Source organism: Helicoverpa zea, chromosome 15, assembly GCF_022581195.2.
Source record: "Helicoverpa zea isolate HzStark_Cry1AcR chromosome 15, ilHelZeax1.1, whole genome shotgun sequence".
NCBI lineage: Eukaryota > Metazoa > Arthropoda > Insecta > Lepidoptera > Noctuidae > Helicoverpa > Helicoverpa zea.
In genome coordinates, this window is record NC_061466.1 from 3,447,440 (window position 1) to 3,474,290 (window position 26,851).

The window sequence follows — 26,851 nt, forward strand, 5'->3', positions numbered from 1 at the left end:
ACGCAGTGACTTTAATCGTACCACAACCACAACACAACAATTTTCTTATTTGATTCGGCCACATCAATGCCAAACGTGGTAGCACACCGCGTAGGCAGGAGGCACTTAATAACGCGATCATAATAAGCCTGATGTATGCGTGAATACAAACACACACCAGTAATGGCTGATTTACATTGAGTCAGTAACTGACGTCAGTCCACTGACAAGTCAGTGCTGACCCGGCACTGCCATCGTGTAAATTGATTTGAAGTCAGTACAGTACTACTGACGAAACACTGACACTACACTGACTTCGTGTAAATAGCACGCGTCAGTTTTCGGCGCCTACACTGACGTCAGTTACTGACTCAATGTAAATCAGCCTTAACATCGCTAAGTGTTTATCTGATTGCTTGAAGGTCGATTGTTCATTCAAGAATTTTATTGACTTGTGTCGGCGAAATGTTTCCTTTACTACTGAAAAGTGGAAACGGGTGGGATGTTTTTGTGTCATGTCGATATCTTTCGATCTTCACCTTGAAGTCACGTGTATCGCTGACTCACGGCTTCGCTCTCGTATGCTAGTAAACACAGCTCATCTATTGCGTAGTATCTTGGACTTGGTACAATCATCTCATTTGATACGGATGTTCGCGGTTTATTAAATCCTACAGAATCTACTAGTGGTATAGTGGTGACGTCGCATGCTGTTGATGTTGATGAGGGTATTGCTCATCATACTAGACATCTTCCCTATTTATTTAAAAACATCAAAGCCCTTCAATTATGTAAGTTTTAGTAGTTACCTTGAATATAAATAACCCGTATTTTTATGTTTGTGTACCTTGAATCTCGGCAATTTTCCTGTAAGGTGTGACGAAGTCGAGTTACGATCAATTATGAAGGTAACGAGGTCTAGTTTTCAATTAGGCGATGTTCGCCGCTGTACGTGGAATTGGGCATCGGCACCGGGATGATTAATATCCGCCGGGAGAAGGTCGCGGGCGCCGGCCCGAGCTCGTGACGTCACCTCCGCAAGCGCTCCACTTCCGCTCGCCATACGTGGACTTCATTATAAGGCTATCAGTGCACGCTTCACATTCACCAAGCATTACCTAGTGTTATGTGATCTAACACGTGCACTTAATACATGCATAGTCTCTCATTGTTTTGAAATATTTTGGATTAATCTTTCCATATAATTAGATATCTAAATCCGCTTAAAATATTTTACCTGTTAAAAATGTTTGATATCAAACTATTTTTGCATAAAAAATAAAAGGATTAAGTTGAATAAAGACTATTTCATGTAACAAACATCTCGTTATCATCATATTATCTCGTATCATATATTACTGGGAACTCTGTCGTACTATTGACATATTGGCCCACGATAAAATATAAACCGACGCAGATTATTATTACGCAACTGATAAAAAAGATTACAAAAAATATGAATAAAATGGTAGGTGTGCCTGAACGATTTCCATTGAAATCTGAAGATGGAAAATATTCGTCAAAGCATTCCTACAATTGCAAAATTTCTTTGAGGATTTTGTTCGAAACATCTACGAATATCTTTATACTTCAAAATTTTACTCGAATAGTGAATCTGCTTCAGTAACGAAATGTCTTAATTATGTCACCCAATAGTAAAGAAAAACGACAGTATATATACCTACCTTAGTTAGACAGAGATGAAATAACAGACCGAGAAATAATTGTGCAATCTAGAAAAATCTGTTTGATGTACTGTCTTTATCTAAACATTTATCTGAAAAATAGTTTGTTCAAAATCTGATAATCTTTGCTAATACACTAAGTATTGCTCTTATCAGCTAAATCTGAAAAACTGCTCCATTTTGGCAACAACTAACGAATCCCCAGTCCAACTGCAAACGTACATGGCTTTTGAGAGCGGCTGTTTATCTCGAGATCTCTCCACACAATAGGATATGGACCACTGAGACAATAGGATTGCCCCATTTATCGAGTGCAGTTTGTTCCCGGATGGCATGCGCTTTTCATCGCTCGACCGGTATAATGAGATCGGCGTGTATTCATCTTTATACTTACGCGAGCGAGCTGGTTCATTGTACCGGGCCATGCTAACGAGCGCTGAGAGCACGTCTCACACCCCTCGCCATCTACTTGTTCATATCACTGTGTCGTTTTATTAATAAACATATTGTCATTTTCCCATGCAACTTTGATAATCATGTCGAGATTTTGAACCCTATGATGTTTAATCTAATTTCCTTTACCAAACCATTTCAAGTTTATGTACAACGAAACTCAGAAGCACACTTTCAATAAAGCTTCTCCATAGGTATAATTAGAAGCTTAGTTGACGGATTATTTGACTTTCTTGTTATCCACCAGCTACATCTGAATGTCCATTGTAATTAATTCAGTTTCTTAATATACTAGTAGTAGGCTAACCCGGTATGATGTCGTGGGTTGGAATGGTTTTGTTCTATCGATCATAAAATATTGTTTTGCATTCCGAATGCGTTGTTCAAATCAAATATTTGCGGAAGTCAAACCAACTCTCTTCCGGCGTTTGCATGACAATGGATGTCATGTTTGATCGAAATTCAATCAATGGAAATAACATACGTAAACGGGTCTTCCAAGATTCTAACGGTTTTTGCACTATTTGGATTCATCACATTGTGTATTGATAGACTACGACAAAAAATATCAAGGCCACACCTGGCTAATGTCGAATAGAGAGCAACAGCTGTCCTTGGGTCGCCGTCGCCACCAGGGTTTTTTTCTTTTTCGTTGCATGGGATACATCTGTCAAGTATTACATAACTTTGTGCTATTTGCAGTAAACTTAAATTTATTTTAAAATCACACCTTAACACTAATTGTTAATTCAAGAGTTGATCCCTTTTCATAACGTTGGTTAACACATCATGTTGCGGCATAAAGCCGTGTGAATTGCACGATATAGGGGTAGGTGTGCGGTCGATGTTACGTCAGTCGTGTCAAATTGGTTTATAACCGATGGTTCCTGTCGCGAGCCTGGTTTGTATGTTACACTCCAACGAACTTTACCGTATTTGTTGTCGGCGCCCCCGGTGCCGGTCGTCAGCGTCGCACTGCAAAATGGGGACGCCATTCCTGACCTACATCACAACGGGGTTGTCTGGGACATCGCCAACTCCCATCCCTGCAACATAATGCTTCAACAAATAGGACATGCACTGAAAATATCTTGTTTTCGAAATTGCAGCGATTGCTTTACTAAATCCGCATCGGTTGGGGAAACTAGGTCAGAAGCCATAGATTTTAATAAAAAAAAGAATGATTAAGCTACTTCATGGATTTTCTTTCAACATGGTTTCGAATTTAGGGCGACATGACTTACCTTTGTTATTCCTTTCCAATGATTAAACTATGGGTATCTGAAAGAAGAGCAGGACTAACTTAGTTGGGACGTATAAATGTAAAAGTAAAGGACAATGGGCACAAATATATGGGACCTGGTATACCCCACCAATAGGAATGTCATATATATCATTGGATAGGCCTTTTTATGTAGGACAAGATTTACTATGACAGCTTTGCTGAAATGTTTGTCCGTTCTGAGATATAGATCAAAAACTGTGCTAAAGTTAGAACTAAGTAATCTATTGATACCTCAAGTTTTTAAAGGAAAATCTAAGTACTAATAACTTTAAGTCTTGTAAGTACTACTGTGCCCGTTAGGATCCATAATTGTTACTATTATGTAGCATTTCAACCTTTTATTGTACCAACTGGATGTTGGGCGTAGTGAGAAACCGCACCAATAGGAAAGTCATACATATCATTGGATAGGTCTTTTTAACTGGTACAACATTTACTATGACAGCTTTGTTCTATTGTTTGTCCGTTCTGAGATATAGATAACAAACAATCTTAAAACTGATGCTAATCAATACTGTAATCTGATTTTCTTTCATATACAAGACTTACACTTAGTAGTTCTTAGATTTTCCTTTAAAAACTTGAGTTATCAATAGATTACTTAGTTCTAACTTTTGCACAGTTTTTGATCTATATCTCAGAACGGACAAACGTTTCAGCAAAGCTGTCATAGTAAATATTGTTCTACATAAAAAGGCCTATCCAATGATATATATGACATTGCTATTGGTTGGGTATACCAATCTGCCCATTGTCCTTTGATTTATTATTATTGGACAGCACTTATAAACCTTTTGAAAATTAAATTCGACCTACATTATTACGAGGCTTATCGCCATAAATAAGTATCCTTTGTGGCAATCGCTAACATTGGTATTATGAAGAGTTTGTCCGACGAGGCGCTTTATCGATCCCAATGTGTCGTTAGCCATACTTATTCGAAGAGGTTTGAGAGTGCGATACCTGCTGTCTTTTGTATTTTCGAGGACGCCCATGACCTCTCTCTAGTGCTCTGTGTTATCTTTGGAGGCAAAGTTACCAAATGTTTTACCAAAGGACTCTGGGATAATATCTCTCCTGGGTGATTTTAGTCCCAGGTTTTATTTTTTATTTTTGTGGAATCGCCTGGGTGATCAACGTGCAATAATCCTTACCAAGGAAATAGTCAATAGTTTTGTGAATTAATCTCAACACAGCATCCAATAAAATGTTAATGGTGATGCAATGGAAGCTATTTAAAGTATTTGCGCAAAAGCGTTTTGAATGCAAATGTGAAACGCGTCGAATGTCGATAAAGTTTATTCTCTGATGGTCGTTATGACGTATTATGGCACGGCATTGTTGTGAAAACAGTTTATTTAGACTTCAAAAGCATAATCACTTATTTGGTGACGTGAACGACAATTATTATGGTCGTGTGTGTAACAAGATAAGCCATACCTGTTCTCATTTCTAATACATAAACATGTATCTTTGAAATATTATCCTGAATAAATATAATACTCAAAATCTGAAACAACTTTATTATTCAGATACAAACTTTGTGAATAATTTCTACAGTGTATATAGATAACATGCCCCTGTAACGTGAAACAAGGCTGTTATTTATTACTTTCAATATTTGTGTTTTAAATTCTAATTAAGTTACTAAGACTATCACAGTACATATAATATTATCTATACATATAATAATATTTAAATAAGCACTGAGCACTAGGTACGTGGTTCATCCCTTATATAAGTTTAGCGAACTTGGGTAATATTATTAATCACTGAAATATAACGAGGAGACGAATTCGATTAGGAAGCAATTTATTATGGCGGGTATGGGCTCAATAGAAGTTATTACGAGGATCTATATGAATTACGAGCTACTTACTATAACAAGGTTATTTGCGCTACCAGATTAGGCGTATTGATTTCGTATTGGAAAATTTGATAGATTTTCATCATTATTGTTATCGTAATGAAGTGTTGTAGTGTAAATAATAAATGTATATTATGCATGCAGAACAGATATTTGGTGTATAATCGCATAGGTTTCGCGCTCTGTCGTGCGTGGCGTGAATGCGCGATGTTCACGCATGTTTGTCGTTGACTGTGATAAGGGATTATTTATGCATCGGGGACAGGCTCAGCCGGCGCGGGCGCTCGCTGCGGTGCATCACCGCCGTAGCGATACGCTTCACTGCCTATCACACGATATCATTCACTCTTATGTCACTTTTCCTTGTGCTCGATATGGGTGTGCCTCAACATGCCGCTTTATTGTATGCAAATTAACTATAAACTATTTAGTATAAACTTACTCGAAATCCTATTGGATATAATGCGTAAATATCTCTTTGATTTGAAATGTAGATAGTAAAAAGTATTTTTGCTTATATGTTAACCACTGACGAAATCAATAAAATGAAGGTGACTAGAGTGAAAACTACAGTTTATTTCATGAAATGATTACTCAGAACCTTCGTGCAATCAGTTCCAACAACTAATTTAATTTAATGTTATTGATAAAACTCGTTTTCTCGGAAAAAGGCAATAACGTTAAGCTTGATACAATTTCCTTCATGTCTAGTTAATCCCTGAAGGTTATTTTTAGCAATAGAGATGTTTCACAGAATTTATAGCGACGATGAGATTATACAGCGGTGGCATTTATGTACAAAGGTCAAACGTGGACGCAGGTAGATACTATGTGCATTGTGTATGAAACCAACGATGTATGTGGGTATAGGAAATTGAGTAATATTCGCTCGGCTAGACGAGCCACCGCCGATGAAAATAATAACACTTTAAAGGTCACTGAGCATTTGCCACCTTCGTATACATGTAAAACAAATTCTGTTAGCGGCAATTGGCTTTCGATAGGATCTTTTCCGAGGACGTAGTGATGATAATGTAGTATGTATGTACAATGAGAAGGAAGGGTTTGACCACATTACCAGGCAAATCGAAAGTAAAGAACCAATTGGTCGTAAAAGAAAATGAAAATCCTTATCCTAGAGAGCATTTTGATCCTATGAATTGGATGAGCGGTCTTGTCTTGTCAAGTTTATCATTAGACCTAAGCGTTTACGGGATCATAAGATCTTAGACATGTTTTACAACGGAAACCGAAATACACCTATCTTTGCATAGTTATAAAGTAGTGTAAAGATGATCAGTGTTATTTATGTCTGGCGCGCTGCCAGCGACTTCCGACGTCGCAGCGACACCGGGTTGTTTGCGAAATCGTTCCATCAATTCTGACGAAACGTCGTTGACACAATGTCGCTGCCAATGTTCTCAACATTTTATACGCCGATCAAACTTCGCCGCACATCCTGTATGAACTTCCTACTGTCACGGTCTTGGTTTCTATAGAAAAAACTACTTTCAAGGTAATTTCGATGATTTCACTTTGCCATTGTCTTTTAGAACCACTGCTATTGATGGGCTTAATAGGAAAATCAACCACTTAATGGCTAAAACAAAACAGCCACTGAATATAATATTAATAGCTTGTGTTTATAACTGTTGGGATGTGAGTTCCACCCGAGACGTTTCTCATTTACAGCCTGAATACGGTCCATTTTCTTCACTGAAATGGAAGGCGTCTCCTTTGAACCTTTGATGCTTTTGAAACGGTTCGACGCTATGTACTAAGTACATGACACTGCTCTAAGGTAAAAGCACTTAGAAAGGACAGCAAACGCTTTGATTGGCGACACTTTGTCCTTTGGCTAACTTTAGAGTGCTTGAGCAATAAAATGTTGTTTGCAATTTCACTTCACATGTGTGAATTTCAGTTATTAAATCACAAGAAGAAAATTTCTACAAGCAAGCTTTCTAATTGTACCTAATGATTTCTCGGAGAACATTGCATGACTTCATTTAAGAAATATTACCACTCGTACATTCCATGAATGTTAAACGGAAGCTATTCTAGGGAATGCGAGTAGCCAGGAAAAACATTCATACTTATAGAGCAGCTGTGAGTCTGTGCCGGCCCGTCTGAATGTAGGCAGTTAAAGTGCAACCCTTTTGTGATTGCGAGAGCTCTCCCTTTCACTCTCACTGACATATCCCTGTGCCCACACCTGGCTCACACGGCACTCATTTGTGATTGCCGCTCTTCAAGCTAAAATACCCCTGTACATCATCGTGTTTTCGCTATTAATTCAAAACCGGGTCACCACAAGGGTTGATTAAAACCCCTTGTATTTTTTCAACTTATTTGTACGTAGCATCAATATTAATGAATTGACTTGAATGTGAGAGACATATTATTACGTATTCATTGTTGGTTTATCAGCTGAATGGATTATGTTTTACGTACAATTTAAAATGAAACTTTAATGTGCTTTATAATATTATGTGGAAAATTTGGCCAAAAATCTTATTTGCAAAGCCTTTGTTTGAGTTTAACAAGCGTACATTACCAAGAAAGTACTTATAAATCATGTAGGTATAGAGAAATTAAAGTGCAATTTCGTAATAATCGCATATTATAGCAAATTAATGCATTCTGGGTAAGAGAGATCTCAAGTAGTCGATTGCCGTTACTCCAAGACCTCTTGACTGTTTGCTAACAAACTTCAAGCACATGTAGTGAATTATCACATCATCATCATCATCATCTCAGCCATAGGACGTCCACTGCTGAACATAGGCCTCCCCCTTAGATCTCCACAGATACCTGTTGGAGGCGACCTGCATCCAGCGTCTTCCGGCGACCTTCACAAGGTCGTCTGTCCACCTTGCTGGTGGACGTCCTACGCTGCGCTTGCTAGTCCGTGGTCTCCACTCAAGCATTTTTCGACCCCATCGGCCATCCGCTCTGCGAGCAATATGGCCTGCCCATTGCCACTTCAACTTGCTAATCCGGTGGGCTATATCGGTGACTTTAGTTCGTCTACGGATCTCCTCATTTCGGATTCGAGCACGTAGAGAAACCCCGAGCATAGCCATCTCCATAGTTCGTTGAGCGACTTTGAGCTTTGAGATGAGGCCGATAGTGAGAATTAGTAGTTAGTAGTCAGTGTTAGTAGTGAATTATACTATAATTTTATCTACTTGGTTTATATTATTCAATCCGTTAAACTTCTTTTGCACTATTATAACAGTTTTAATCAAGAAGTCACATTTTAACTACTTCAGTTTATTACAGAGAACACGTGCTATGAAGATGATTCACGATAGTTAATTGTATATTAATACACAATACAGAATTTATGAGTAAACCAAGTTAGTCACAATACACACAAAAGGTAGTAGAGTTAGCGGTTTGTACACGCAGTGTAGTCTCAGGGCGTCAACTGCTTTTGGCGTAGTCTCAAAGCGGAGGTTTATCTTGCCCCGTCCACGCGACCCGCGAGTCGCGACCTACTTCCTACAATACCTTAGCCGGGCTGACAAGCCATTGTTGAACTTTACACCGGGGTGCCGAGCTGCCTTCATAAATTCGGTTGCCTTACCACTCCGCCAAATAAAGGATCCAGTCTAGACAGGGGATTACCAATTCTGAAGTAGTTTGGAAATATTCGATTGCTTGTCATTATTTGGATAGGATATAAGACCCCTGATCGAGCGACTTTAGGGTAAGCTTTAAAACTTTATGACTTGCGTCGGTCCCAGTAGCAAATTATTGTGAAAAGGCCATTATTGGCAAAATCATGTTGGACAGCAAAATGGTACGTTAGAGCATTATAAAGCATCGCATTAGCGTTAGAACCATTAGCTAGGAATTGAAATGATGGATGATGTTCCGCGGATCTCGGTTTGCGACTGGTCTACATTTAAAAAGGGAAGTGTCATGTGCACGTTTCCATATACGTGTGCACCAGTAAGAGGCGAACATCTACTCTTTTTGTACTTTTCCTAGGAAGTATCTTATATGAAATGAGTTCTTAATTGAAAAACATTGCAGTCTCAAAGTGCGAACGTTTTTAATTGGTATATTTGAGTCTATCAATAATGAGTGGTATTTCATTCCAATCCCTACTACTAAATCAAGTGAGGTGAGTTGATAAACAATCGATTTATGTTGTTTATTGCTACAGTTGTGGATAGTCGTCTAGGACCCCCTGTCTGGAGACTTGAACCTTCTACTGACGTCAGAGTCGACGTAGGGCCGTCTAGACTATAAATACTATGAGGAAGGCCCCGGACAATGCACTTGGTCTATCCAAAATATCTATATAGACTTCAGAGGTTTGGTTTAGTCGTAATGATACCATAATTATTCATATAAAATTTTTAATGCAAAAATAACAGTATATACTAGTTTGGTGTTTGAGCTTAAATGTAAGTACGGATTCGTTGAGAAGCCACTGGAATCGGTGCCAGGTATACGATTTCATGACATGAAGGGAGCCAAAAACCGAGGGGCAATGACCTCTCACCCTTAGTTTTCTTAGCGTCCATAACCGTGCCTGTGCATTACGCCTCCTCCCCACGTTACGTTTCAAATGTTTCGACCTTTACGTATTTATTATTTCTGAGTAACTTAACACTGCCTATATAATTTACCTGGAAATAATACCTAGATCGAAGTTACGTTACCTATATTGTATTTACGACATACAGTTTACTCAAGCGTTAAGGAGTATAAAAGAAACGGAAGACAATCCCTCTTATTATAAAACGCGGTATCAAATAAGTATCGGCTTTTGTACTACCTTTAATCCACCTTTAAGTACGACCTTGAAAAAACGTTATTACAAAACGCAGTTTATCGCAAGTCCTATTACTATCTGTAGTACAAAAGATAAACCATCGAGCCCCCTAGTTTAACTGCAGTACTTAGTCGACAAACGTCAAATTCCGACATTATTTACTTTTGAGGTTATTTGTTTTGTGATGAAAAAAACGAAAGTGGATATAAATATGTGTGATTTGGAATACTTGGATGTGTTAGAATACTATTGAGAGTGTCCGGGGACCCAACAGAATGCGTCATCGACAAAATCTCTTCAAATTACCTGACGACAATTTTCGATATAAATATCGATTTACGTTTTTCGAAATAATAGTCAATTGAATGCATGATGATAATCCAGGATGATCCTATGATGCTCAACTGGGCTCGCTATAAAGTAAGTAGCCTTTACAGTGCAAGTAGGTTGCCAAAACATCCTAATTAATTGTATAAGAGTCAAAGTTTTTATTATGGATGTTTGTTTATGTTCCACGCATAAACTACCACATAGATTTTGATGAAACTCTGAAAATATATCAGATTATCATACAGTCTATTGTTTATTTACAGATTCAAGACTATTTTGGCGTTTTGCACGCCGTATCTCTGCAATATGCAATGTTTGTAAAAGACTGGAAGCTTGCTAAAATGTAGAAAAATGCCTAGATGAGAAAGGGAACAAGATTGTGTCCAACATGTATCAGTGCATTTGACTGTATAAATAGACATCGGAATAAAATATAATTTTCTACTTTTATGTTGTTTCAAATGTTTCATTTTCTTTTGGTAATTTAATGCACACGATATTCTGTGTGTAAGTTATTGTGCACTTAATTTTGAAGAGGTTCTAATTAGATGCACAACGTCTTATTTAATCATTTAAATCGGGATGAAAATAATCCAAATTATTTCTAACCTAAAAACAAAACATAACTCGGAAACGCGCGCTGACGTTCCGTTATACGCGCAAACTCGATAGTTGTTTAAAAGAGAATAATTGGATCATATGTATATCGTTAAAAGATACTAGAAATATAAAATTACCTTTAAATAATAAAAAGTAATATTTTCAACTGCAGATATATTTTTTTTATTATCATAGTTATTTATTTTTCATCAAAATAGACTTAACAAAATAATGTAAAAAGGAACTGCGCATAGAATTCGGAACGATTGAACGAATGATTTAAATATTTGTTGCTTATAATCTGTGGATATTATTTGAACCATAGACAAATCGAAGTACTAAACAGTCTTCTCTTAGTCTACGTTTTGTAATAAGGATGTGAAGACTATCGTAAGTACCGTAACAAACCAAGACGTCTTCAGTCGGGTTTAAACCACTACTTGCGGCAGTTTTTATAATAAGAGGGAATGAGTCGTTTGCTATAAGCTGGTAGGTGCGGTGGCACGTATACCTTTATACAAGGTAGATATGGAGACATCTGAAAAGTTTGTTACTTTTCTCAGCGAAAGTCGTAAAATATATTGGAAGATGAATTGTGGCCCCCAAATGGGTTGTATATGTTCGTGGGTTTTATGATATATACGAAAATGTACCAAAACGAGCCCAACCTCGCTTGCAAATTGCCATATTCTACCTGACCGTCCGGACCTACAAATTGGCTCACGTAATGATAACAATCAACAAAACACTCACGATTTTCCTATTTTCTCGCTAAGGACTTTCCGTCGTAAACGGTGACCTTTTTTCGACGGCTCTGGCCAATCCTGGTGGCCTGCGGAAAAACAGATGTTTTCGTTACAGTTTGTTAACTGACAAAGTTTTAAGAAAATGAAAGTATTTTCGGCTGACTTTGTTAAGATCTGCCTATTTATACAACTTAACAACTTAGCATAGAGTATTGTTCGTTTCCAGGAAAATGGAAAATATTTTCATTTTAGTTTCTAAGTGTTAAGTAGCGTCGAAATAATTTCAGATGACTGATTATTTATTAATATAATTATAATGCTAATGGAGAGTTAGAGTGACGTAGATTTTATGGTTCAGTTGAGATTTTTGTGCCTTGCCTTTACAGTAGACCTCATTTTACCCTCAAGCGCCTACGGATAGCTCGAATCCTGAATATTCATTAGGCTAGCTTCCATTCCGGTTGGATTTATTATCAAGTTTGTCACTTCTCGGTAGAGATTCTTAAGAGAAATCGATTCAAGATTGACTCCAATCTCTAACATATTCCAAGTGATAAATTAGTGGACCGACCTTTGTTGACTTCTGCCCTACTTCATTGGTTTTTAGTCTAATTCACTTTTACGGTTTTAAATAGTATTCTATTTTCGTAGTAGTTTATTATTGCTCTTGCAATTGCCTAAATATACCTAGGAACGTGTGGGATTACGTCACGGTGCTGTGTCGAGTCTGGACAGCGTCGTTTTGGCTCGTACGACGTAATGCTCACGAGAACGGCGTGCATTGATAATATTGCATTGATAATATATGAATACTTGCATTGATAATATTCTAAGTAATATTCCTGACGCAGTTGGAAAAACACACAATCTTTGCCTATCGGATCATAACACAGCTCAAGTTATCGAATTTAAGTATCTAAAAAAGAACTTTACTATAGTTCGGCCATTCAGAGAATGCGTTCCTGACACGTCGCGATTGAACTGACGACGTAACTTTGCAATGGCGTTGCAGTTACGATAAAAATATTTTTGCTGGTTGTTTACCGTTTTAACAATTGAGGAGCATTAAAACAACATTATTATATCAATAATCAATGAATGTTATTACGTCGTCAGTTCAATCGCGACGTGTCAGGAACGCATTCTCTGAATGGCCGAACTATAGTCATTACTTCGTTAATAAACATGATCTTAGCAAAGAAAACATTAATAAATTTATAGACTGTATAGGCAGCATATCCTTCTCCGAAGTCTATGACTCCCCGCTTGCTAACGATGCTTTTAATAGTTTCCATGACTTATTAACATTATTCTACAAGTTATGCTTTCCAGTCATGAAAATTAAGGTAAATCGTAAAACGTCTAAGCTGAAATGGATCACGAAAGGACTTAAGATAAGTTCTAAAACAAAAAGGTTGTTAAGATACAAGTATTACAACAATAGATCGGATGAAAATAAAGAAAGCTTTAAAAAGTACTCAAATATTTTAAAAAAACCGGCCAAGTGCGAGTCGGACTCGTGCACGAAGGGTTCCGTAAATTACAGTTAAATCAACCTATCTCAAAAACTATAAGAGATACTTTGATCAAACCAAAAATCGTTGAAAGAGTTAATTAGCATGCATCACCTCTATTTTTTTTAGAATTTTATACCCCGTAGTTATAAAAATAGAGGGGGGGGGACATACTTTTTACGACTTTGAGAGCTGATATCTCAAAAACCGTTCACTTTAAGAAAAATGTTTTTTAGAAAACTTTATATCATTTTAAAAGACCTTTCCATTGATACCCCACACGGGTATGTACATCGAAAAAAAAAATTTCATCCCTCAGTTACATGTATGGGGGGCCCCACCCCCAATTCTTTTTTTTACTATTTAGTGTCATATTTTTGTAGCGGTTCATACAACACATATTCCCATCAAATTTCATCACTGTAGTACTTATAGTTTCCGAGTAAATCGGCTGTGACAGACGGACAGACGGACAGACGGACAGACGGACATGACGAAACTATAAGGGTTCCGTTTTTGCCATTTTGGCTACGGAACCCTAAAAAGTGTATTAATAATTTACAGTCTTCATGTAATCAAAAACATATCACTAACTCTAACAATAAAGGTAAAGCGACGTGGGATGTAGTAAAACGCACTATGGGTAACGAAACTTCAAAGGAATACATTGAAGGGCTTACTGACGACAATAATATTCTAAGTACGTCTGGCTCGGATATTGCTAACATATTTAATAATTTCTTTATAGACACTGTTGAAAATAATATTACCTCGAAACATAATGATACCCAGAATATTAACACTAATGATCGAAGCATTTTTCTTGAACCAACTATAATGCCATAGAAATTAACAGTACAATAAAATCTTTGAAAAATACAAAATCTTCAGGTTACGACAATATTACTACAGAGCTCATTAAACTAATATCACACTTCATAGCACATCCTTTATCTCATATTATTAACCTATCATTAGAACAGGGTTGTTTTCCGGAAAAACTTAAGCTTTCCATAATTAAACCTCTGCATAAGAAAAATGCAAAAACAGATAAAAATAACTACCGACCTATCGCCCTAATCCCTATTTTGTCAAAAATTTTCGAAAAAATCGTTTATAAGAGGCTAATTAATTTTCTAAATAAGACCGATGTACTTGCCAAAGAACAATTTGGGTTCAGAAAAGGTAAATCTACCCGGTTGGCAACATTTAATCTGATAAATTCAATAATAAACAGCATAAATCATAAAATTTCTCCTAGCGTTCTCTTTCTAGACTTAAGTAAGGCATTTGATGTTGTTGATCATACTAGACTCATAAGCAAGTTAGAAAAATATGGTGTGAGAGGTATAGCGTTAGATTGGTTTAAATCGTACCTAACAGGCAGAACACAAATAACTCGTGTAACTAAATTTAATAGCAAAACCAATACTCTCGAAAATTTCGATTCCAATCCCAGATTTAACCATTTTGGAGTACCACAAGGAAGCATTTTAGGTCCTTTATTATTCCTCATCTACGTTAATGATTTTCCCCAGGTGGTCTACAACCACGAATGTGTTTTATTTGCGGATGATACCTCAGTAATTATACGGTGTGATAATGAAAAAAACTATAAAGAGGAAATACATAAACTACTAAAAGAGATTACTGAATGGCTCGATATAAATGCATTAAAAATAAACTTAGATAAAACGAAAATAATTAATTTTAGGTCACATAAAAGCAAATCGAAACAATTAGACATCACTTGTAATAATACACCCATCGAACAGGTCAAAAACATTAAGTTTCTTGGGATTACAGTAAACGAACACCTTATATGGAAAGATCATATCGATAACATCTGTAAAAAAATTAATAAATCTGTTTTTGCTATAAAAAGAATCAAAGATTCTTCTTCGAAACACACATCTTTAATGGTGTACCATGCCTACGTGTGCTCCATTATACGATATGGCATAGTGATATGGGGGTATACAGCAGATCTTATGCGTGTTTTTATTGCACAGAAGAAATGTATTCGCGCTATCTTTAATGCTAAATGGTCAGACTCTTGCAGGCCCATTTTCAAACAAGAAAAAATATTAACTGTCCCTAGCATGTACATTTATGAAGTGGCCAAATTCGTTAAATCCAATATTGAATTGTTTGAACGTAAAAATAATACAAACAAGCGCAAAGTCACTCATTCTTATTTAAAAATGCCAAATCCACGGCTGGAAATGTGCAGACGAAGTTGCGTGTACATGGCGCCGCTTATCTTTAACTCTCTGCCTCAGAAGATAATCGAATTGCCATATGAGAAATTCTGTAGGTCTCTACGAACGTGGCTAATAGAAGAGAGCTTCTATTCTGTAGAGGAGTTTATAAGAAAATTTTCGACTCAATCCTATCATTTTAGAAATGCATTGTAACTACTCTTAGTAACTACTCTTATTTTAAGTATTGTGTTTCTTTTGTGTGAGTGTTACAACTGATAGATTTAGTCTGTGTTTTCTTTTTTTCTCTCTCAATATTTGCATGCTGTTTTATAACTGCGGAATGTGTCTAGCACTTTAATTAAATTTTGTACCAACTCTTGTACCACATTTTATGCAAATAAATGAAATTATTATTATTATTATCTTGTATGTCTCTACCAGACCTCGGGACTATAGAATCCCGGATTTTTGGGAGGCGAACGTGGGGCCGAAGCCAACACGCTGAAGCCCTTTTGAGACAACTTTAATGAAATGGTGACACAAAACCGACAATTATCCCTGTATACACTATAGAAATGTACCCAAGGACAATCCCCGGTTCTGTGCTAAACTATTGCTAACTATGGATGAAAACTACTTGGGCTATTGTGATGGGATGCTAGTGGACTAGGAATGGGGAAACTACGGGAACTATGGCACCTGCCGATAACAATGTAATAAATACACGTAAAAATGGCAGGTGGAGACTCGCCAACTCACTTACTGGGCCCCCGGGAATCAGTCGCTAAATCGCAACAAGGGGGCAACAGGTACATGAGCGGCTGAAGGGTGAGGATACCTCGGCGGACTTTAAACGCAGATCACGCGCTCCCTGTGGGTCCAGCATCACCGGCCCACTCGCCACTTACCACGAGGCACCTACCCTCCGAGCGGGCTGCTAACCCTACTCTAGCGACTCCACTCTGACCGGCCGGTGAAGGCAAGCCAAGAGGCGGGAGACCTATCCCCCGTCATGCTTCACTCCGGCAGGCCGGAGATGGGGGACAGTATACTCTCCCTGGAGCACTCGGATATATAGCCCCGCGGGGTCGCTACTCCCCGTCATCCGCCTCAGATGCCCTGCGGGGCTTATTATTATTATTATTATTTGTAACGAAATGCAATCAATAAATCAATTCGAATATTTTTGCTCACACTCAAATTTCATGGTAAAGAATGATGTACCTGTTATTTAACTAAAAATGCTGTGCTGTATGTGTAACGCACTAGCACTTAGAGCTACTGCACTAGACTTTGTAATTACGGCAGGAAGTTCAGAAAAACTCATAATGTAGCTACTCATTCGTGCTCTCCTGTAAAATATCTAACCGTAAATTTCATTTGTTCCAGGGTGGCTACCCGGCAAAATTAAAGAAGGTGCTGATAGTGACCGCGCCTCTCTGGTTCAAGGCGCCATTCCGGATCCTGCGGCTATTCGTCCGCGAGAAGCTGCGTGAACGCGTGCATACAGTGAACGCGCCTCAGCTTGGCTTACACGTGCCGCGGTCCAGCTTGCCCAAGCAGTTGGGGGGGCAACACGAACCGGACCACGCTGCCTGGTAATTATTGATTGCTGTTATAAAGATAGTTTTTAGAAAGACACATTAATTTGGTGGGCCCCGGCTGTCATCTTTGACAGTCCTTACGGGTAGAGAAGCCAGAAAGTCAGGGTTATCCAGGTAATTGGGCTGAGGAGGTCAAGGAAGTCTCTGTTAGTCACTGGTACCTTCTCAGCTGCCTTTGGTAAGACTGGAGGCCCACTCCAACATAGTTGAGAAAAGGCTAGGCAGATAATAATGTATTGTTTAATAAGTAGGAAAACAGCTATTATCAATCGCGAGCAATAATATAAATATATATATAAATACAATAATAGTATCACATTTTGGCCTAGCTTGAAGAAAAGTAGCGTGTGTTAGATAGTCTATCCCATTCTACTCTTACTTTGTGACTTCCGTCGCCTTCCCTGAACTATCATTCTAACTAGTTAAAGTTAATTTTGCCAACACAATATCTCGTGTGGTAGAGAAACTATTAAAGAAACTTGTAGTTTTGCTGCCGTTGCTCCATAAGACATGTAGGTAACGTAGTTGCACCGGCCACAACTTTGGAGCTATCTTCAACGTTGTCGAGCCATGCTTCCTTCCTGAAACTTAGTTCCTTTAGTCACTGACTTATCTGTTATGTAACATCAAACTACTTATGCGTTTGCTTTTGTCAGTTTCGCTTCTGTATGTGGCTCCATTGTTACTGCATAGTTTTTTGTTTCGTGCCCGCATTGCGCGTGTTTAAAGATAGTCCGGGCTATTTATTTTTGTACCAGACTTTAAAAATACACGTTTGTTATTCTTTCCCAATCGACAACACTATTTTAGTCGTATATCACACGATATGATTTAATAAATGCTCGACGCCAACGCTTGAACTTCAATTAACCTCTTTCGTAAAATTGAGCACCAATATATCTAGTTACCTAATATTGAAATTTTATTATGTAGTAGAGCATTATAGCGTAATATAACATTGTTATTCTTGGAAAGGAATTAATTCAAACTATCATACACGTAATTTCCTCTTTGTGTCAGTTTTCAGAACGACTGAAAGTATATCTACATATAACAACGTTGTTTGCGTGTATCTATTGACAAGCGTGATATATGAACTGTTAATATTCGCTGTTCCTATACGTGAGCCATTTGCGTAACTACCCACGCACTATTGGCTACACTACTGCAAAGTATAGGTTTACGTAAAACTGGAGACTGACTAAACTACTGAAATTATTTTAAGTCCCTTTATTTGGCATCTGAAATATGAAGACGAATATTACATAAAACGAGAAGCCTAATGATTTATTGACAAAGTAATGAAGCGTTTATTTCCACATGAAAGATATATTGGAGCTGAAATTCAGCGCGAGTTATTATAGAGCTCATTAACTTGGCCGACTTCAGGTGATCACTCGACCTACGTGATTCATTTCATTATCGTAGAAATAATAATGAAACAAGATAAGATTGCTGAAGCCATTCTAGCCACTTATTTCTCTGAATACTTTATTGAAAGTGTTTACAGCTTGCAATCCTACAGATTTTATCGATTATTGAGCGCTGTTCGAGTCATGTGGGTGTAAGTTGACTATTTCATTTCATCCTACGTATTTTGTTGAGGGTTTCAGTTTTCCAGTAATTTCTATTTGTTGGCAGGTTGGAGCACTGCAAGAACTGTTACACGAACAATCTGCAGAACGCTAAACTAGACGCCGTCATTGACGAATATGTAATCAGTAATCACATACCGCCTATCAAGCCGCAAAATGGTGAGTTGAACGTGACTCAACAAATTGTTTTTATTTTATTTGAACAATCAATTTTTATAGACCCTTCTGTATTTTATCGCCACTTTCTTCCTGAATTCACAATACCCATTATACCGGCTTAGATTTGATTACAATCAAATATGAATAAAGGGTCAATTGGAGCAATATTCTATTCTTACATTTCTAACGCCGACGTCAAACGAGAAATGTTTAATTAATGAAACGAGTTCTATTTATATTCCCGTCGGAATATTTAATGAATATTTGCTTTATTACGCAATATTAGTAATAAATGTTTAATTATTTGTCAGGTATAATCGAGCACGAGGGCGAATGTGACATGACCAGTGACCGCGCGGCGCGACTGGGCGACAACAAGACAGACATGCACATCAGCGGCGACCCTCCTTACACCTGCGACCCCAGTCCGCTCAGGTACCCACTGTTACCATTTGACGGCGGATCCCAATATTTTATCCATCCTTTGATTTGCTTACCAAAGATTGGAATTTGACATTAGCCCCATACAGCCTTACTACAAAAACATAAACATCTGTTGAACACTTGTTTTAAAAAAGTGTGGCTGCTAAACGGACCTTATTTCAACGTCATAATCTGAATTTTTTTTAGACAAGTTTTCAACAGACAAAATTGTTTTTGTGGTAAGACGGATACTGTCCAGTAAGCAAAACAACGGATAGACTATAGATAGGAATATGGGGACGGCCGTTAATAAATTATTTGCAAATCTCTGTACACACGCCTTGTTACGAGGGCATGAGGGTAGCGACCCTCGTTATACAGCACCTATTCATTCATGTATGCATAGACAAATATACCCAGACATCTTTTTAATAATTCCATAGACAAAAAGATTTGTTATGGAATATGGCTGAGCATTCACTGGAGCAAATCAACTTAGATAACTGAAAAGCATTAAAAGCATTCGATATTTTATAAAAAAATACAGTAAATTAATGTTAAATATACCTACTACACGCTTGTTGGTCTGTCTGTGTCTCCCCTTTTTTATAAACAGTGTTGTTGAATTGAACCTCGCCATACAAGACTTGTTATGCTAATAGCGTGTATAAATTGAACGTTTTGTGGTATATCGTGAGGGGGGACATAGCTCTTATCATGTTGATAAAATAAATCAGCACGCTTATTGGCTGCTATCTAGTTCTATAATCGGCTTTAAGTCCACAATATATTTGTCTCTATGATATTATATAATATTCTATTTCAAGTATTCTATTCAAAATGATTATCTTTTGTTGAGTAAACCATAAAATTAACTAGTAATTTACATTAAAAAGACATTTTATTTTCTAGACACACGCATGGTTACAATGGTGACATGAAGAGCAGACATATTAATTCCGGGGACGAAGATGACATAGACATAAGCAGTGAGTATACATTAACAGTGCAGAGTAAATACTTTTTGTTGATAAGCATTAAAACCTCTTTTGTAATAGATAAAACTTCAAATACTGAAAAATAATACGTTCTGTCAATGTGACGTTTTGATGGTTGTTTACTATTTTATTTATATTATTATCAAATAAGTATTCACACACCAGCAGAAATGCTTTCCGGTCACAAAAGTGGGGGTATGTCTTTCAATTAGTAAATTAGTGATAAATATGTAAGGTGCCTCAATGGGCAACTATTACAAACGATCCGGTGAGTTTGTTTTGACTCGTGGTTTGTTATTATTTTGGCCAGTTCATTCAGGTTTAATAGTATTTCGTTGAAATTACTGAAGAATTAAATTATAATGGTAACTGACTATAAAATTCAGCAGCACCATTCATAAATTGTATTTTTGCTAGTTCAATAATAAACGGATAAACCACATTTTCCTTTATTCGATAGGTCCTACGTCCGAAGTTGATCGTAAAAATAAATTGGTACTTATCGAGCGATAGTTTACGTAGCGATACAGTCTACTGAGATGCAATTCGTACTCGATTTCTCCCAAGTTTTAACACACGTATCATTCGATGGTTAAATAATTCGATTATTCTATTCGAGGGCAAATTTATGACCCTCGCATTTCTTACTGACAACACTATTATCGCAGTTAATTAGTAGAATGTCATTCTCGATAAAATTCTCGCTTATTTCTCATAGGTTGTGTTTGTTGGTAGTGTTGTGATGTGACGTTCGGGTTTCAATCGAGACACGTAAATGAATCTGTTCATACTGTGTAGTTCGCGATCTTAACTCGCTGAACAAACGCGACGATTGTTCAACTTACAATTAGTCTTCAGAAATGAAGCTAAAATAAACTTGATAAATATATATGTAACGTTTTGCAAATAAAAGATTGAAGATAAAGACATGAAGTGTGATGTGTTATCGTCTGTGAAAATAATACTAATTATTTTTATAGTTTTTGTTGTTAAATTAAACAGTGAGTTATAAAAACTTTTGATGTTAAGTTTACCGTGTAAAGAAAACACTACGTAACTATTTTCGTGTTTTCACTTTGTTGTGTTACGGTTACGGAATTAGAGGTTTCTGAGGTCGGGTTAAATGAGAATGTTTGATGTAATGTCCGTCCCTACGAGAGAACTAGCTATTGGGTTTTATGACTAAATATAGACCCACTGTCCCTTCTCCGTGGCACAAGGATGGGACGCTACCCGAATTTGTATCGCTTGAATTATTTACGCACAAATATTGATTATTTTCTTTCAACTTTCTGAGAAGATTTCATGATGACAATTGAAACATTATTAGTGTTCGAGGAAATATTTTCCTCGTTTACCGACTTGCTCTATCGATCGCCTTAAATGTTTATCATGTTTCAATTGTTATTTTACGAATGTTGATTAGGAGTCTTACATGAATCACAATATATTCTTCCATAATTGGTACCTTTTCGTGATCAATAAAATGATTTCATACCTTAGGTATACTCTACCAGGTCCGGCTACCAGTACTGTTGTTGTAACTGACGTCATTACACCTATCGAAGTATGTTGTTTAGATTCAAATACGAGTATACTTGAACAAAGAAGTTTTCTCCCAATTTGTATCTTTCCTTTCTGATGTTTTTATTACAAATATATTTACAATTGAGCACTCGTGCTATAGCTCGCGGCACATGGTCGTCAGGCGAGGTGTCGCCGGGGCTGTCGGACGAGGAGGCGGGCGGCGGCGGCGCGGGCGAGTCGCCGGCCGCGCTGCTGGCGCGCGTGCGGGCGCTGGGCCGCCGCGGGCTCGCCGCCGAGTACGACGAGCTGCGCTCCAGGCCGCCGCAGGGCACCTTCCATCATGCCAAGTGAGTTACCCCTCGTATGCCGGAGGGCGGAACCACGCGAGACACAATTGATTTTCTATTGTTCTCTAATTAGCGGCATTCAAGCAGTTAAGGCTACTGATGATAATGATAATGTCTTCCTAGTTGATTGGCGGCCACGGTGGCTGTTCTTATGTAAAGAGGTCAGCCAGGTGCGCATGACATATAATAGTGAGCATACAGATACCGGCACGGATATTGGGCTCTCGGCGGAAGAGTGGGGATCGCTTTGCGCACCCGTACGCATAAGGCAATATGGCAGTAAATCGCTTCTGCGCAGGTGAAGGTCATGGCTCGATATCCGTGTCGATAACTGTACATAGGTTCATTCCCACGGTACAGTGAAGGAGTACCTTCACTGTACCGTGCCCGATGGGACGGCAATCCGATACGAACGGAGACAGATCAGGCGCAAGACCTACATTTATTTACGTGCTGTCCAATGCGCAGGTGTATCAATTACCTACCTTTAGTCTGTGAAAGTTTCTAAAACCACACCGTCCGACGTCAACCTTACATTTGCAAATTTTGTATTTCTGGTATTCTGTAACAAGATTCAGAACGCTAACTACAGTGTTTCTACTAAACTCCCAATCTTAGTCCTGAAAACATATTACATAACTTTCTAATATTAACTGCAGTTTTCATCAACACTTTCGCTTATGCACATCAAGCGAAAATAACCTTTAAACTTAGTCAATAAAGTCCACATTACCTTCCAGACTGCCGAGCAATCTAGCCAAGAATCGCTACACAGATGTCCTATGCTACGACCACTCGCGCGTGCTACTCTCGCAGACGGACCCTGACGATACCACCACAGACTATATCAATGCTAACTACGTTGACGGATATAAACAGAAGAATGCTTATATTTGTACGCAAGGTAAGATTTCGTTGAATGTTTTTATGATTATTGTGAAGTACTGCTTGGTTTCTTTGCATGTTTTAAGTAAATGGTAGTCAGGTCTTAACGGCTAAATTTCAGCTGATGATAGTGTCACGTCCCTCCACGTGTACTATCCTTTCTTCTAGGTTACTGATAGGTTAGGTGTAAAACATGACGTAAATTGTTTACAAATTCAAATAAAGGTATATATTTTCTTGATTTCCCATAAAAAAATGAATAAAAATTCTGAAATGTCGGTTGTAAACAAGTTTTAAATTTTAATATTTTATGCTACATTTCTAATATGAATTTCGAACTAAGATTTAATGAAAAACAAAGCTACATTGATAAACAACCGATGTTGTAAACAAACTGTCTAATCTATATAAAACTGAATGCAATATTGATTAGACATGTGTAATTACTAAATGTTATTATGTACTATCAGCTTGATTAACGATAAACATCATACATGTTTGTTCAATCTATCATTGTTCTCTTTTTGTTGTGTATCTACTTACGGTTATTTCAATACAAGTTACTGGTAATTTTTATTTTTTTTACTGGTAACTTTGAAAATAATAGTAGTCGGTTTATAAACCACTGCAAAAATACACCTAATAACAAATTCTAAAGGATATAAAAATTCTAAGCATTTCTGGTCAATATACAATTTGGCTTCGGTCCCACGATACGTAGAACAATGCGAGTTACTTGTTTACAGTGGAAATACGTCTTCTGTGAATTAGTACTAATAAAGCCCTGTTGCGCGAATTTCAAATAAAGCAGGGGAAATCCTCCGTTCTTAGAATTCACTCGGCGAATAATGGCGATGTCATTAATATTCTTTTTGTGCAAAAAAGAAAGGGATATTATAAATTGCATATCAAATAAATAATCGCCTATCAATAAATACTCACCATTTATATTCTTTTTTACATCAAATAACTTACTCCACTACAAATAAACTAAATGTTTAACAAAACTCAAACTGCAGATAATTCGAAATTATACATCAATATGACATTACGTTTTTCCTTATAATGCAATACAGTTAAATTTATTCTTGTACAAAAATACTACATACAAGCATTAAATACTGACTGCACAGCAAATTTTCCATATTTCATAGCAAAATAACTATCCCAGTCGCATATTAACCAGTAAGTACAACAAAACCTGTTCATCATATTAGTCTTAATTTTCAAGAAGCCATGCTCGGCAAATTTAATGATTATTATAACAAAAAAATCCTGTCACATTGCATTATTTCTAAAAGCAGAACAAATTAACTGAAATCTCATGCAGCGTACTATGAAGATGGTAGAATTTTATTTAGATTCAATTTATTTAGCACATTGCCATTTATAACCTTCAATTAAAAAACATTGTTTTAAAAATTGAAGCTAGCAACGAAAACGAATCGCTGCAAAACCGACTCCACGTAGTCTTATTTGCCCTACCCCTAGAGTGCAATTCAAAACCGCGTAGGCGCGGAGGGGCGAGGCGGCCTGCGAGCTGAGGCGCAGGTAGTTTTAACGCTCGCCGACGCGGTTGAGGCTGGCCGGCTCTGCCGGCCAGTAAGCCGAAGCTGCGGTGGTGAGCGTGAAAACCATCTGCGACGATAAGCTCGCATGGGACCGCCGGAGCCACGAAGCGCCGGAGCCGTGACAGAAGCCATGCTTGTTGCATGCTTACTTCCATGTTGCATGCCTGCTTACATGCTGCATGCCTGCTTGCATGCTTCAGGCTTGTTTGCATGCTTCTTACAGGAAAATAAAAATTCCAAAAATATGCCAAAATATGATTATGACTATAAACATTCTGAAATATGATAGTTCTGCCTTTTAATGACTACTTATATGAAATGTATGCCAAAAGGAAGTACTGACAATGACTAAAAATGTACCCGCCACATTTTTTTTAAGAATGTGCAAGCATATCATCGGACTTGCGATCCGACTCAAGTACGTGGCGCCAACTGCAGAAGCTAAAAATGAGCCTATTGGGCAAAAAAGGAAGCGTGGACTCTTATTAAGATTTCAATAAATTACAATTTTGCATTTAATTTTATATTTTTTTGCTGATCTCATTATGTGGTAATTAATAAATAATAAGATGACTGTGACTAATAAAATGCTGTTTTATTCAGAAAAACTGCTGTAAATAATATAAAAATAGAAGCTATATTTAAAAGGAAAAAAGTTAACATGTATAATGTGCATTAAGATTGTTAGCTGTGCATTGATGAAAAAGCTTTTGCTTTAGGAAAAATCGCTGTACGCTGCGAAAATAAATTGTAGTGTGTTTAGTGATATTTTGAGTTGAATATTTTGCTGTGCAATCAGTAATTTTGATGGGAATTCGGAATTTTACTGCATAGAAAAAGGATATTTTTTGATTTGCGTTTAAATACTACCCAAAAAGAAATGTTTGTTTCTCTGTATTTGATTGCCTCGACCTTGTATACTGCATAATAAGGGACAAGCTTTAGTGCAAAGATTATAAAGAAATGTTGATTTCAAGAATAACTGCCACTATAAATAAGTGTTATCTGATCATAAAAATCAATAATTATTAATCTAAGTTTTAATTAAGGTCAGTTTTTCTATTGTCACAATTTTACCTCTACTGATAATTATGACAAGGCATATTTTTAATGGTGTCCGCCCACGTCAGACTTTTTGTAGGACAGATATGACATAATATACCTAATCGGGCCGATTTTTGTAGGTCTGTATGACTAGGATTTTCTTTCCTACTTCTTGTAGGACATGAACGTTGCACGTAAGTTGTAGGTACGTTGTGTGTTATCTTTTCTCCTACAAAAAATCGATCACCGATTTATCGGACATGGGCATTATCCGTATATTTGTCAACTTGCCTCAAGTAGGTATTCTGATGCAATATAAAGGAATATTACAAAAAGCTTACTTCACACTTCTCATTTACCCATTACAGGTCCTCTGCCGAAGACTTTCGGCGACTTCTGGCGCATGGTATGGGAGCAGGGTACCCTAGTGGTGGTGATGACGACGCGGGCCGTGGAGCGCGGCCGCGTCAAGTGCGGGCAGTACTGGCCGCTCAGCGAGAACCAACACGCCGTGTACGGAGACTTCGCCGTCACCACGCAGGCCGTCGAACATGAAGATGATTATACTATTACGCATTTATTGCTCAGTGATCTGAGGGTAAGTAATTTTTTATAAATCAGGTAGATTTAGGGCTGATTTTTCAATCATCAGTTAACTTCTATCTGAAGAATAAATATGGCGGTTTGACATATTTTCCATACAAAAGCTGTCAAAACGTCAAACATATTCCTCAGATAAAAGTTATCTGGCGATTGAAAAATCAGCCCTTAGGGTGCTAGACTAAAAGTTTAAGGAGACTATATGAAGTTTTTTTTTTTGATTCTTTGGATTATGTGATGATCTTATTTTTTTTTGTTGTACTTCCAGCGAGAGCAGTCCCGGCGCATCTGGCACGGGCAGTACACGCGCTGGCCGGACTACGGCGTGCCGGGCGGCGGCAGCGCGCAGCCCGTGCTGCGCTTCCTCACGCTCGTGCGCCGCGCGCAGCACCTCGCGCTACAGGAGTACGTATCGCTACTGTACCCAGCACTGTACACGTGTTTCCTTACCCAACTCCAAGCCCTAGCTCCTCTAATTTTAATACTACTATTATTTTGTGTGGTAAAATTTTAAAATTTAATATGTTATTTACAGCCTTGGAGACGCGTGGGCGGGACACAATAGGGGACCCCCGATAGTCGTCCATTGCTCAGCCGGCATCGGCAGGACAGGTCAGTAAAAACAGATTGATATTTAAGAGTG

General features: G+C 37.7%; 1 protein-coding gene and 1 long non-coding RNA gene across 8 annotated transcripts in view; one reads left to right on the plus strand and one right to left on the minus strand.

Moving 5' to 3' along the window:
- LOC124637140 overlaps nucleotides 1-19,909 on the minus strand; it is a 31,775-nt gene extending 11,866 nt beyond the window's left edge. Inside the window, exons 1-4 of one of the 2 annotated variants that reach the window (XR_006985180.1) lie at nucleotides 19,804-19,909; nucleotides 11,745-11,823; nucleotides 3,362-3,398; nucleotides 3,049-3,163 (exon numbers count right to left, since the gene is read on the minus strand). This is a non-coding gene — a long non-coding RNA (uncharacterized LOC124637140). Of the gene's footprint in view, nucleotides 1-2,812; nucleotides 3,164-3,361; nucleotides 3,399-11,744; nucleotides 11,824-19,803 lie in introns of those variants that run through there. The other variant, XR_006985179.1, reaches the window with a different exon arrangement.
- Nucleotides 1-26,851, plus strand: part of LOC124637136 (tyrosine-protein phosphatase non-receptor type 9-like) — a 49,128-nt gene that overhangs the window by 18,934 nt on the left and 3,343 nt on the right. For 5 of the 6 annotated variants that reach the window (XM_047173484.1, XM_047173485.1, XM_047173480.1 and 2 more), the window contains 9 exons: nucleotides 16,845-17,053; nucleotides 18,701-18,813; nucleotides 19,125-19,248; nucleotides 20,149-20,225; nucleotides 21,922-22,108; nucleotides 22,849-23,012; nucleotides 25,977-26,206; nucleotides 26,477-26,613; nucleotides 26,744-26,820. In XM_047173484.1, coding sequence (XP_047029440.1) covers nucleotides 16,845-17,053; nucleotides 18,701-18,813; nucleotides 19,125-19,248; nucleotides 20,149-20,225; nucleotides 21,922-22,108; nucleotides 22,849-23,012; nucleotides 25,977-26,206; nucleotides 26,477-26,613; nucleotides 26,744-26,820 — 1,318 coding nt within the window. The remainder of the gene's footprint in view (nucleotides 1-16,844; nucleotides 17,054-18,700; nucleotides 18,814-19,124; nucleotides 19,249-20,148; nucleotides 20,226-21,921; nucleotides 22,109-22,848; nucleotides 23,013-25,976; nucleotides 26,207-26,476; nucleotides 26,614-26,743; nucleotides 26,821-26,851) is intronic. The other variant, XM_047173483.1, reaches the window with a different exon arrangement.